We start from the raw sequence: 13,146 nt of genomic DNA on the forward strand, positions 1-13,146 counted from the left end.
CGCTGCTCATGGCACGCGAGCTCCTGCGCTACCGCCCGGTCGACGACCTCTACGAGGACTGGCTGGACTGCATTGTCGAACTCATCAGCGCCGCTGGGGGCTCACCCGTACCGTCTCTCTCTCTACCTCGCGCTCCTCCAGCCGCGGGTGACGTAGCCCACGGAGCGCCTCTGCCACCTCCGCACCAAGATGGCGCCCCTAGGCACGACCCGCCGCGCCGGGCGCCCGCGCGCGAAGAAGAAAGCTGCCAAGAAGTTCCCCGGTCGCAAGAAAATGCTCCTGCGCTTCAGGCACCTCCACGTCAAGACCGCGTGCCGCCTGCGGCGGCGGTGCGCATGTATCAAGAGCAGGCTCCGCCTCCGCAAAGGGCCCCGGTGGCCACAGCAGGCTGCCGCGCCTTCACTCTAGAGCTGCGTAGTGTTGTCTGGCCAGGCAAGTTCAAGCCGGACCTGCCTCCGCGCTACGATGGCACCCCAGACCCTGCGGAGTTCTTGCATCTCTACGAGCTGAGCATCGAGGCGGCCAACAGCGACGAGAAAGTCATGGCGAACTGGTTCCCCATGGCTCTCAAGGATGGTGCCCGCTTGTGGCTCCTGAACTTGCCCCCAGGGTCAATCTCCTCCTGGGGTGAGATGCGCGACCGCTTCGTCGCCAACTTTCAGGGCACCGGCGACCGCCCTCCGGCCGCGGGTGACCTGCGCCGCATCAAGCAGCAGCCAGGAGAGACCCTGCAGAAGTATATCGAGCGCTTCAACAACGTTCGCCTCAAGATCCCCAAGGTGACGGACGAGGTCATCATCTCAGCGTTTTCCGATGGCGTCCGTGACGTCAAGATGAAGGAGGAGCTCGCCATCCACGAGGAGCTATGCACGGCTCTGGAGATGTTTAACATGGCGACCAAGTGCGCAAGAGCTGAGGAAGGGCGCCTCTCCCTCCTCGAGCTCCCTGCTGCCGACCCAGAAGAGAAGAAGGCCAAGGCCAAGGACGTGAAGCGCAAGGGGGTGGCCGTGCTCGCGGTGGAGCCAGACACGAAGCGCGTCCGGGACCACACCGAGTCGTCCAAGAGCAGCCGTCCGTTCTGCGCCTTCCACAACGTACACAGACACAACACCAACGATTGTCAAGAGCTCAGGGCCATCTGAGATGGACGCTTCGGTCGACGCCCCGAGCGCAACGACCGGGGCTACGGCCGAGGAGGAGGACGAGGTGGAGGACGCTGGGACGACCGCGGCCCCCGCCAGGAGTGGCGCGACCGGCCTCGTGAGGACCGCTGGCAGGACTAGCCTCGTGAGGGCGCCTGGAGGGACCAGCCATGCGAGGACTGCCCTCAGGGCAATGCTGGTCTCCCTCCATTGCCGCCACCGCCAAGGAGCGACGACCACCATCAGGACAAGGGAGCTGGGGGCTTCCAGGAACCGCACTCTATCGCCTGCATCTTGGGCGAAGCTTAGGCCCCAGCGTCCCAGTGCATCTTCAAGAAGTTTGCTCGCAGGGTGAGCGCGGCCCTTCCCAGGCTCGAGGCCACGCGCCCGCTCAGGTGGTCCAAATGTGCCATCACCTTCAGCTCATCGGACCAGCTCAAGTGCGCGGCGACTGTCGGCGCCCTCCCGATGCTTTGCTCGCCCGTCATCAGCAACGTCCAAGTCACCAAGACCCTCATCAACGGCGGCGCAGGGCTCAATGTCCTGTCCGTCGAGACATTCGATAGCCTCTAAGTGCCATACGATCAGGTGCAGCCTACCAAACCCTTCTCAGGAGTGACCGACGGCTCTACCACCCCGATAGGACAGGTCCGCCTCCCTGTCACCTTCGGCCCGCGCAACAACTACCGCACCGAGCTGATTGACTTTGACATCGCCCACATCCGTCTGCCGTACAACACCATCCTTGGGTATCCAGCATTGGCCAAGTTCATGGCAGTGACCCACCACGGCTACAACGTCCTCAAAATGCCAGGAAGCGGCGGAATCATCACGGCCCCCTACGAAGAAAGAGATGCAGTGTTCTCCCTGGAGCGCGCCTTCCAGGCCGCAGCAATCGAAGACCCCGACAACGAGGGCACGCTGTACCCTCCTGAGGCCATCCCCAAGAAGAAGAAGCAGCTACTCTGCACAGGGCCTCAGGAGAGCGGCGTCTCCAGCGGCACCGCCTCAGGATCAGCGCCCGCACCTGGGGCGCCTCCCTCCCTCGCATAGGAAGGCGCGCCCGGCGCCCTCCTCGGGCAAGGCTCGGGGGATCTCTTCTGGAGGGCCGCAGACCTAGCCAACATCACGAGGGAGGCGCTTGGGCACCACGTGGAGGCGTGCTTTGCTGCATGTTTCCCTCAAGAGGGCACTGGGCGAGGAGCGCCCGGTGCCCAGGAGTTCATCGTCAAGGCAACCCAGGAGCTTCAAGAAGCAAGGACCATGCGCGCCGACCGCCGCCCACCACCTGAGGCAGCTCCCCATCCTGGCGAGGACGGTGGGCTGAGCGTCTGCATCGACATTCCAGGGCTCAACAGGGCCGCATCTCAGGAGCGCTTCTGGCTTTCGCACGTTGGGCGGTGCGAGGGTCCACCTCACAGCTACGTCTGCATGCCATTTGGCCTGCCGAACGTGGCAGCCGCCTTCCAGCGCCACCTGCGGAGTGTCTTGTCGGCTCAGGAGGCTAGGCATCACGCGGTCCGGGCGGAGATGGCAACGGTCCTCGAAGACCCGCCCGAGCCCCCAGAGCCTCTCGAGGCTCAGGGGCCTGGCGGCTCATGAGGAGCGACTCCTTCATCGCGCGCCTTCGGCTTCCTCAACACTCCTTCGACAACGGTACCAGGTGACATTTTCCAAGTTTACTCAGCTAGGAGCGCCCCTCGGGCCGCACCATTTCCAGGTCGCACGGGCCTGTCCCTGCGACATGTATCGTTCTGCATCTTTAGCTTACTCTGTAGGGGCGCCCCTCGGGCTGCATCATCCCCAGGCCGCTCGGGTCCGTCCCGGTGGCATGTATCATTCTTACATCCATCTGAACTAGCTTGTTCCCTCGCATGAGTTACCTATGATCACCACCTGCCTGCCCGACACTTTGATGCTGTGAACGTCGTGCGCCCTAGCAAGCCCGCCCACGACCGCCTCATGATTAAGGACTGGCACGGCGTCTGTGCTCGGGTCGGTCCTTGCAGCGTCGTCAAACCCAAGAGGCTGAGCTCTGGGTCGCGGGCCCGCTCCCGTGTACGTCACCTCCCATGGCCCTTGGTGCCTTGTTCTCGCATGAGCTAATCATGGATGGACAGGCTAGGGCGCGCGACCCGGTCCTCGCCGCCGCGGGAGCCGCGCGCCAGTCGTCTTTCTTTAGGATTCTTTGCATGAGAAGACTAGGCACGATGTCTGTGCTTGGGTCCATCTCTATAGCGTCGATAAACCCAACGACTGAGCTCTGTCTGGTGGGCCGGCCCCGCTCACGTCACCTCCTGGGGTCGTTGGTGTTTGGCCTTCTCATGTGATCGCCTCAGGAGATTCGCCCGACGCAGGTTGCCTAACCATCTCGTAGGACCACTACAACCATCAAGAATCAAGACCAGGCGCAACCCGCCTTGAGGTAGGGCCTCGTGAGTCCCGTGCTGGCTCATGAGTGCCCAGACACACCTCGTCTAGCCCTGCCGTGCAAGCCACGTGCCAGGGTGGGGCTGTACATGCCCGGGGGCTCCACTCAGAGGGAGCCCTCACCCACGCACTAGTGGAAGCACCATGCTCCGCGCTGGCAGTCGACACGATCGAGGAGCGGCTATGCCCGTGCAAGTGCGGAAGCGCTACGCTTCGCGCTGGTGATAAACAACCGAGAGCGGCCCCATGGCCGTACCAACCTCAGGGAGCCACCTGGCTCAGTGTCCAGCCTCGCCGCAATGCTTTCCCCTTGGGAGAGCCGCGCGAGGGCGCTGGGCACGGGGGCTACGCTCGGGTCACGCCCAAGCATACGCCGCCCTGCCAGGTCCCTCGGACCTGGTCGTCACGCGCCCTCCCGAGCAGAACCAAGGTATGAAGGTCGTTTGGGCGTCAAGGGGGTCTCCTGAGCATCGCGACTCAGGAGCCTAACTGGCCACGTAGCCCCTCACCCCTTGGTCTCGTCCTGGCGATCCGGACGATCCAACGGCAGCCGAGGTATGCGCGGGGTCGGGCCCCGCCGACGTAGAACACTAGGCCTACTCCCGTATCTCCTTTCCATAAGCTGTTTGCGCGTCAAGGGGGACTCCTGAGCATCGCGACTCAGGAGCCTAACTGGCCACGTAGCCCTCACCCCTTGGTCTCGTCCTGGCGATCCGGACGATCCAACGGCGACTGAGGTATGCACGGGGTCGGGCCCTGCCGACACAGAACACCAAGCAAACGGGAAGGAAATCGTGGAATCTCAAACAAATATTACAAGACATACTGTTCTTTAAATACCAAACAAAAGTTTAAACGCCTCCACGAGGCATGGTGCATGTTGCAGAAGCAAAGCAGGAAAAGGAGCCGCCAGCAAGCCGTCTCTTCATCCATGGACGCCGCCATCGCTCGTGAGGGGTGCCCCTTCGACGGCGACGTTGCCCTCACTTGTGCCGCCCGCCGGAGTTGCAGGTTTAGCAGCACCTCCAGTCGAGGGCGCAGGGTCGAAGGCGCGGAACTTCTTCAGCAAGGCTTCCACCTAGCTCTTCACGGCTTCGGCAGCGGCTGCGGAGCGCTCGTCATACACGGGCTCGAGCAGCCCATCAAGGTCAGCGTCAGGATCACGAAGATGGAGGTGGCTAAAGACGCGTGTCAGTGCAGCTGAGGAGAGCGCACGGGCTTCCCCCTCCACCAAGGGGCCGATCCCGTCCACGACGTCCTCAAGCGCCGTGACCAGATGAGGGAGCAGCTGGGTGGGGCCCCCGTCGTCTGTCGCCACGCGGTCTTCAGCCAGGACCTTCGCTTTGGCTTCCAGCTCGGCCTTCTTTGTCTTCATCTCCTGCTCCAGCTTCTCCAGCCGGCTGCGCTCCGTGGCCTATGCCCTCGCGAACTGCTCCAGCTCGGTGTCCTCTAGGGCCTTCATCTTCTCCGCCTCCGCCTTGTGGTATCAAGCCTCGGCGGCACTCTCGTTGTGCATGGTCTCCAGCTTGGCCTCCAGCGCCCAACAGCGATCCTGGGCAGCCCCGGCGTCCTTCAGTGCCACCTCGCGGGAAGCCGCGGCTTGGGCGACGGCCTGCTTGTCCTTCTCGGAGGCCGCCACAGCCTGGCTCAGCGCCGCCCGGACGGACGCATCGGAGTGGAGCCAGCCAGAGATCAGCTCCAGGTGCCCGGCCACTAGGCGGCGGTCGGTGCCTTGAAGATCCTCCCGCAGCAGGGTCAGCGCAGAAAGAGCGTGCTCCAGGACGTTAGGCGAGGCAGAAGGGTCACGAACTGATGGTGGGGTGAAAGAAGGAGGTAGCGTCGTCGCCAAGACCAGCAGGTTGATGGCGGTGGAGGAAGAGGCCGGGATCTCCGGAGCCTGCGGGGCCTCGACCGGCGAGCTGGGGACGAGTGCCTCAGGAGCTGACGAGGCCTTGGGGGTCGCCCTCTCCTGGAGACGCTCCTCTAGGCCTCGCGAGGACGACCGAGCCGGAGAGGTGTGGGCGCCGCCGCCGCCTTTCTGCGCCAGAGGAGGTGCCGCCGTGCCAGGCTGCTGGTCCCCGAAGATGTGGTTGCCCCCTCCCTCTTCTTCTTCGATGACGACGTCGGCCTAGTGACACAAGGAGGAAGCATCAGGAAGCCGCGGCGGAAGCAGGAGCAAGGACGAGCTCAAGACAGGATACTCACTGGTCCACGGCGGCGTAGTCCCGCCGCCTCTTCAGAAGCGCGGAGCCTGGAGGCCTTGCGGCCTGGGGCACTGGCGTGCGGGCCCCAGGAGTCGACGAGGCCATGGCAGCCCCGGGCAGCGACACAGCGGGGGCGTCGCCCCGGGAGACCAACGCCGATCTACTCTTCGCCGGGACGCCAGGCGGCAGCTTCCTCGAGGGGGAGACCCTGGACCTCGTCGTGACCCCAGCAGGAGGTGGGACCTCCTTCACCAGGTGGTCGTCGGCGTCGTCGTCATTGGGCAAGGCGCGAAGAAAATTAGCCTTGCGCGGGGGGGACGTCTCCCCAGACCCCTCTAGGGTGGCCGCTGAATCCTGCTCCTCCTCCTCGCCGGATTCACCGGAGGACACCACCACCGGAGTCGTCGCCACCGGGACATCTGAGGGCGCGGGCGGCACGAGCCCACGGCCATCAAAGACAGGCATGGCAGCGGCAGTCTCCGCCCCATCTGGGCGGCGGTATAGGGGAATGAAGGAGCTCGGCGGATACCCTTGGTCGTCCCCAACTAAGGAACGAAGGGCCGTGCCCAACTCCTCGGCAGAAAGGGCCTCCGGACGAAGGCGGAGGTCGTCTGCTTCGTCTCCGAGCTTCCACAAAGGGAGGGAGCGCGCCTGGAGGGGAGCCACGCACTGCGCCATGAATTCCTTGACGATCATGGCCCAAGTTAGCTTCACCGCCTTTGGGTCATTAGGTTCAGGTCGGCGGTTATCCTCTCCAGCACCTGTGCCGCCCGGGGGTCGGCGAGCCTCGCGCGGAACCACCCATCGGGGGACGTGGGCATCTCCGTCGGCAGTACCAGCCGGGGGTGGGAGCACTTGGCATCCATCAGGACCCACTTGCTCCGGAAGCCCTCGGCCTTCTTCCCGGCCTTCGAGATTGCGTTGGTCTTGTTGGCCGCAACGAAGTTGACGCACCCCGAGCAGTGGCCCTCCTTGACCCGGAGATAGAAGAAGTGGCGCAACAGCGCCACAAACGGCATCACCCCGACGTATGCCTCGCAATAGAAGGCAAAGATCGACAGGAGGAGGATGGAGTTGGGATGAAGATGGAGGGTGTGGATCTTGTAATGGCTGAGGACGGAATAGAAGAAGTCGGAGAAAGGGGGAACCAACCCCGCGACGATGCTGCTCATGAGGAAGGGGTAGAAGGTGCTGCCTGCGGCCTCTGGCTTGCCGGAGCCAGCCCGGAGCGTAGTCTTCCTCTTCTCATCGCCCTCTGCCGTCATCAGGAGCATGGCGGCAAGGTTCTTCTCCAAGACGCTTGGCGCGTCGAGCGCAGGCTCGTACCAGGATGGCGGAGGAGCAGCCCGAGCTTTATTGGGCGCCATTGGTGGCAGGCTTGAAGGAGGATTTGGGCGGATCTGGAGTCTTCGGAAGCAAGGAGCAAGAAAGGGGATCTGAAGCAAGACGAAGGAAAGCAATGAAGGCAGCAGAGCCCGCGCCAGCCTTTTGCCAGTTGAGCAGTTGCCGAGGCAGCGTGGGGAAGCGGAGACGCCCACGTCCCGTCAGTCGCCACGCGTCAATCAAGGCCGCAGGCGGTTGGGGCCCGCGACGCTCCGCACTTGCCCCTTGGCTTCACCTCGAAGCCAAGTCCGAGCACGCCTTGGGCCCGGGGGCTACTGCCGGCGTTCTGGGAACGGGGGTCCCCAGACTTGCCTGCCTGCGGTCCGCGGCGTGGCTCCTCCGACGGCCTGGTACGACCCATCTTCACCAGCAAACACCCAAGACCCTTGCGACGGCGTGGCTCCTCCGACGGGCGCCAGCGGGCGTAGAGTACTCGTTTCCTCTTTGGTGCTAAAGGAGCATGCGCAGGCGAAGAGTCCCGAGGCATCAGGCAAAGGTTTCCATATCGGTGCAACAAGACCAAGACCAGCAGGACGGCAGGACGGAGGTCACCACGGAGCCCACGACGTCGTCACCACCAGAGCCTTTGGCAGGCGAAGACCACCTTTTGTCAGGATAGCTTGTACTAGCTGCCCCCCTTCAAATTAGCCGTTGTGGGATCCCTTCCCGCCTAACATTTGCGAAGAGGACCGGAGCCTCTATAAATAGGACTAGCCACCACCATAGGAGGGGGACGAATTTTGGATCAGATCCATTCCACCCACACACGCACAAGCTCACCGAGCTCAAGAACACCTCTCCTCAGGAGGCTGTTCTTTCCTTGTACTTGTTCATCCTCAGCCTAGAAGACAATCCACCACACCACACTGGAGTAGGGTATTACACCACATCGGTGGCCCGAACCAGTATAAACTCTCGTGTCCCTTGTTCCTTGAGTTCGGCGTGCGAGGCCTTGAGATCGCGGGGAGTGGGTGAGCTTGGGGAAGAGAGATCTTCGTGCGCACCCCAGAGTTCGAACCTTAAGGGTTTTGCCGGAACCCGTGATCCGACAGATGTCATGCCATGCCTGTCCGACAGGTGCTACGCTGTGTCATGCTTGGTCGGCAGGTGCTACGCACGACAAATTTTCCAGAATCTCCGCGTCTGGATGGACGAGCGCGGGGCGGTGGCGCCATGGTGGCGTCGACGGATGGACGGACTGGCAAGGATGATGCGAATCTCCCTCCTGAAAATGGGTCATCGGTCTGATGATGATAGCACCGTCTAAAACGTGTGCATGTGGTGTACGTTTTAGGTCTGCTGCACCGACTGTTGGTTCCGATATGTTATATGGATGGATCGACGACGACACCGGTTTTAGATATGGGGAGTGGGACCACCCCGCATTATCGAGTTTTATAGGTGTGAGTGGTGGCTTCGGATGACTTGATATATGTTCTTGTTAGACCTTTATTAAATAATAAATAATAAATGGCCGTATGCATTGATATGCAGAGGCCGGGGTTTTAACCTCCTTTCCCCCCAAAAAAAAATAAGTAAAGTTCACACGACTCCATCAGGGAGTAGGAAGGCTTGTTTGAGAAATCTTCAAAACACTCGAAGTAATTGAATTTGATGGAATGTCAGTTTAAGCTCATGATCACGTTCTGCCCATAGAGTTTTCTTTTGGAACCAGTAAGACTTTATTTCCTAAATAAGAGCCAAATCATTTATAATGGAGTGAGAAATTAAGTCAGGGATAGACATTCCGAGCAAATAAAAGTTTATCATTAAAAGATTATGCGCATAGAGTTAGTGAACCAAATGTTTCACTGATTTGCAGTGTGGAGGAAACTTAAAACGCGAAGCACGGGTCAAAACTATGAATCACATCAGCACATGCGTTGTTGCCGAACTCATGTCTGCCCTTTTCAATATCCATTTGTCTAAACATTGCTCTTTTAACACAGTACAATCACAAGATTATTTTAATCGTATACACTCATCTCTACTGTTCGAGCCCCTACCCCCCCCCCCCCCCCCCCCCCCCCCGTTGGGCGGTTTGGTTAAGGCCTTCGGTTTTAGATGCTAGGTTTTGTATGAGGTCTGGGCAGACAGCCCTAATCATGTACACCTCCTTCATCAAGTTGATAGGAGTAGCGATAGATATTGTCAGGAAAGTGGATTCAGAGTTATTAATGTATTATTTTGTAAGGTCTCAGTGAATAATTAATAAAATAGTTGTATGCATTGATCATGCAGAGACAAGGGTCATCCTCTTTTCCGAAAAAAATACTCATCTCTACGGACGCACTATATATGTAAACATTGTTTGCTTTTTATGGTGCTCACCGCATTTGCCATGTGGTCAATATGCATTTATCGTGTTATCTTTATTGTAATAATTAGGACCCACTAAAATTGTTTGTTCAAATAATTTAGCTTGCGCACAAGAATTGTGTTAGCTTGTTTGCCTCTTGCTTTAACAACGACGACGATGAATAATAATAATAATAATAATAATAATAGACCAGATGCATTTTGGTGTGTTCCATAAAAAAGAATGGATACACTGAATATAAGCATGGCGTTGACTTTAGATGTCTGAATATATGCAGCGGGCCGGTGTCCAGTTTCCAAGGAAGACCGAGCAATCTGAGTTGTGATTTCGAACCGCTAGCAACAATCAATGGGCACACGTGGGGCACCTATCCTGCTCGTCACCACTCAGCTTGACCAAGCCGATTCCCGTGTGAATTTCTTCTCCACCAAGTTCCTTCAGAGCAAGGCAACATGGCCGCACTCTTCTTACACTACGCTTGAAGAAACCTTAAACAAATGGGCACGATCCACGGACTACCGCAACCGGGCGACACCTCCTCTATATAACCTGAGGCCCACCACCGTACATCACCCAGCTCCAGTAAATGTCCACTTGAGTCAGATCCTACTGCTAGCATAGCAGCACACTTTTCTCCTGAGAATGCTCTTTGAGAGAGGCATGGCGGTTCTTGGAGGAGTGACGCCGGCCTCGTTGCCATGGGGCTTCCTGGTGTGCGGCCTGCTGTGCCTCGCGCTTCTGCGGCAGGCCGGCAAGCTACTGGACATGCTGTGGCTGCGGCCGCGGCGGCTGGAGCGCGAGCTCAGAGCGCAGGGCCTCCGCGGCACGCCCTACCGCTTCCCCGTTGGCGATCTCAAGGAGCACGGCCGGCTGAGCAAGGAGGCCTGGGCGAGGCCCTTGCCGCTGGGGTGCCACGACATCTCCGCCCATGTCGCGCCTTTCCTCTACAACGCCGTTGAGGAACACGGGAGGACGTGCTTCTCTTGGGTCGGCCCGATCCCCAAGGTCACCATCAGCGACCCCGACCTCGCCAAGGACGTCATGTCCAACAAGTTCGGCCACTTCGAGAAGACCAAGCTTCCGGCGCTGTCCAAGCTGCTCGCCGAAGGCCTCGCCAGCATCGACGGCGAGAAGTGGGCCAAGCATCGGCGCATCCTCAACCCCGCGTTCCAGCTCGAGAAGGTCAAGGTACGTTACGTACGCTAATATGTTTCATATATTATTATCATTTACTCCGTATGAAACATTTAAACATCATACCAGTTTTTGTTTTGAAAGGTGATATAGAGTGTACATACATTTGATCTTGATCTTTGGAATGTGCATGGTGACTCTGCAGCGTATGCTGCCGGCGTTTTCTTCATGCTGCGAAGACCTTGTTAGCAGATGGAGGACGTCCCTAGGCTCCAAGGGTTCATGCGAGCTGGATGTTTGGCCGGAGCTCAAGAACCTGACGGGGGATGTTATTTCTCGCACCGCATTCAGCAGCAGCCACCTTGAGGGGAGGAAGATCTTTCAGCTACAGGAGGAGCAAGCTGAGCGCCTCATAACGAACATTCGGGGGCTTCTCATTCCCGGCTACTTGTTAGTACCACTAGTACTAGTATTTAAGCTTTACTAGCACTTACTGATTTCTTTTTTCAGTAAATTCCATCTTCGTCTATACTGAACATGTAACGGGATTTTCGTTTTCAGGTCCTTGCCAACCAAAAACAACAGAAGGATGCATCAAATCAACAAGGAGATCGAATCGATCCTGAAAAATCTTGTTGGTAAAAGAATCCAAGCAATGAAACAAGGCGAGAGCACCAAGGACGACTTGCTTAGCTTATTGCTAGAGTCAAACATGAGACAGACTGACGAGCATGGCCGATCCAGCTTGGGGATGACAATTGAAGACGTCATCGAGGAATGCAAGCTGTTCTATTTTGCAGGAATGGAGACGACGTCGGTGCTGCTCACGTGGACCATGATCCTACTGAGCATGCACCCGGAGTGGCAAGACCGTGCGAGGGAGGAGATCATGGGTTTATTTGGAAGAAACAAACCGGAATATGAAGGGCTAAGCAGGCTCAAAACGGTGAGGCTTAAATATATTCAAAACGTTGCAACTGATTTTGTTTCATTCAAGATTCGAAAGCATCAACCACATCAGCTTGTTGATTGCACGGACGTTTAACTTCCTGTGTTGTGTCGGGAATTGTAGGTGACCATGATCCTTTATGAAGTTCTCAGGCTGTACCCGCCGGCAACCTTGTTCAGTCGGAAAACTTACAAGGAGATGGAGATTGGAGGCATAACATACCCTGCTGGGGTCATGGTTGAGCTCCCCGTGATGTTCATCCATCATGACCAACACATTTGGGGCAGCGATGTCCATGAGTTCAAGCCAGACAGGTTCGCCGATGGGGTCTCCAAGGCATCCAATGATTCAGGTGCCTTTCTCCCTTTCGGTTGGGGCCCACGGATCTGCATCGGCCAGAACTTCGCACTTCTTGAAGCCAAGATGGCAATGTGCATGATCATTCAAAGCTTTGAGTTCGAACTCGCGCCGTCGTATAGTCATGCTCCATATACTGTGATAACATTGCAGCCGATGCATGGTGCACAGATAAATCTTAGAGCTATTTGATCATTCTATTTTTATTGTCTCGCCATCATGTATGATATAGTGAATGTGATGATTTTTCATGTTTGAGGTTCTGTTTTGATAGATTTCATGGTATGAATAAAAGTGTGTGTATAGTGGTTGGGTTTCGAGTTTCACTCAGTTACTGCTAAGCACTTTAAAACAAGGAAAACTGTCAGTTCGGCACACGCCTCGTCATGTATTTATATGCGATGATACAAGGTACAGAGATCGAACTATGAGATCGTAACGAGCTACAGATAAACCGTATCTACAACCAACGAGATATACCATACTAACTACCTCAACTTGGCATTATATAAAATATTCATTTGTTTAACATACACCCTCAATCACAACCAGACAGAGAGGTTGAGATTGTGTCTGAATAACCGAAGTTGTTGTATTCCTATGGGTTTAGTTAAACCATCTGCGAGTTGGTTTTGAGTAGGAATGAATCGAATCTCCAAGGCCTTGTGTACAACACGTTCTCATACAAAATAGAAGTCAACCTCAATGGGCTTAGTCCGTGCTTGAAACGTGTGGAGGTCCTGAATGAGACGAGCGACAGCTGATGGTGATGAGCTCATGACAATTATGTCATCCACATATACCTACGTAAAAATAATGACTCCACCAGAATTGTACACAAACAGTGATGTATCAGCACGAGAGGGCATGAAACCCAACTCTTGAGTCTGGAGCTGAGACGAGAGTACCTGTGACGCCCGGATATTTAAGCTACAGTGAAACTCTGCTAATGATGTCACGCCACCTCCGTTACTGTTGCCAATCTCTCGTTAGTTCGAAATTGGTTCAAAAATCAAATTCAAAGTCACGGCAAACAATAAAAGTTTTCAAACTTTAAAACTAAAATGTTCGGAGTGTGCCAAATAATGCCTAAATATTTTAGGTGAAGGAAACACAATTTTACAGAATGCCTAAATATTTTAAATTGAAATGAAACAGAAAAGAAAATAAATAAAAGGAAAGAGACTAAACGAAATAAAAAAAACATGTAGAAGAGAAAAGACCCCC

The 13,146-nt window shown here is 56.7% G+C and overlaps 1 protein-coding gene across 1 annotated transcript; it reads left to right on the top strand.

Annotated features, from left to right (window-relative positions):
- Window positions 1-9,782: 9,782 nt before the first annotated feature.
- Window positions 9,783-12,245, top strand: LOC109759972 (cytochrome P450 CYP72A616). Its single transcript, XM_020318800.4, has 4 exons — window positions 9,783-10,667; window positions 10,819-11,063; window positions 11,175-11,559; window positions 11,686-12,245. The coding sequence occupies exons 1-4, from the start codon at window positions 10,122-10,124 to the stop codon at window positions 12,109-12,111; spliced, it is 1,602 nt and encodes a 533-aa protein (XP_020174389.1). The 5' UTR covers window positions 9,783-10,121; the 3' UTR covers window positions 12,112-12,245.
- Window positions 12,246-13,146: the final 901 nt, after the last annotated feature.

Source organism: Aegilops tauschii, chromosome 3, assembly GCF_002575655.3.
Source record: "Aegilops tauschii subsp. strangulata cultivar AL8/78 chromosome 3, Aet v6.0, whole genome shotgun sequence".
In the NCBI taxonomy this organism is placed as follows: domain Eukaryota; kingdom Viridiplantae; phylum Streptophyta; class Magnoliopsida; order Poales; family Poaceae; genus Aegilops; species Aegilops tauschii.

Excerpts from the sequence above, each read along its gene's own strand:
- LOC109759972 (XM_020318800.4), top strand. The coding sequence starts at position 10,122 with ATGCTCTTTGAGAGAGGCATGGCGGTTCTTGGAGGAGTGACGCCGGCC. Across the intron at positions 11,064-11,174 it reads CTTCTCATTCCCGGCTACTT|GTCCTTGCCAACCAAAAACA; the intron begins GTTAGTACCACT and ends TTTCGTTTTCAG. Across the intron at positions 11,560-11,685 it reads GGCTAAGCAGGCTCAAAACG|GTGACCATGATCCTTTATGA; the intron begins GTGAGGCTTAAA and ends CGGGAATTGTAG.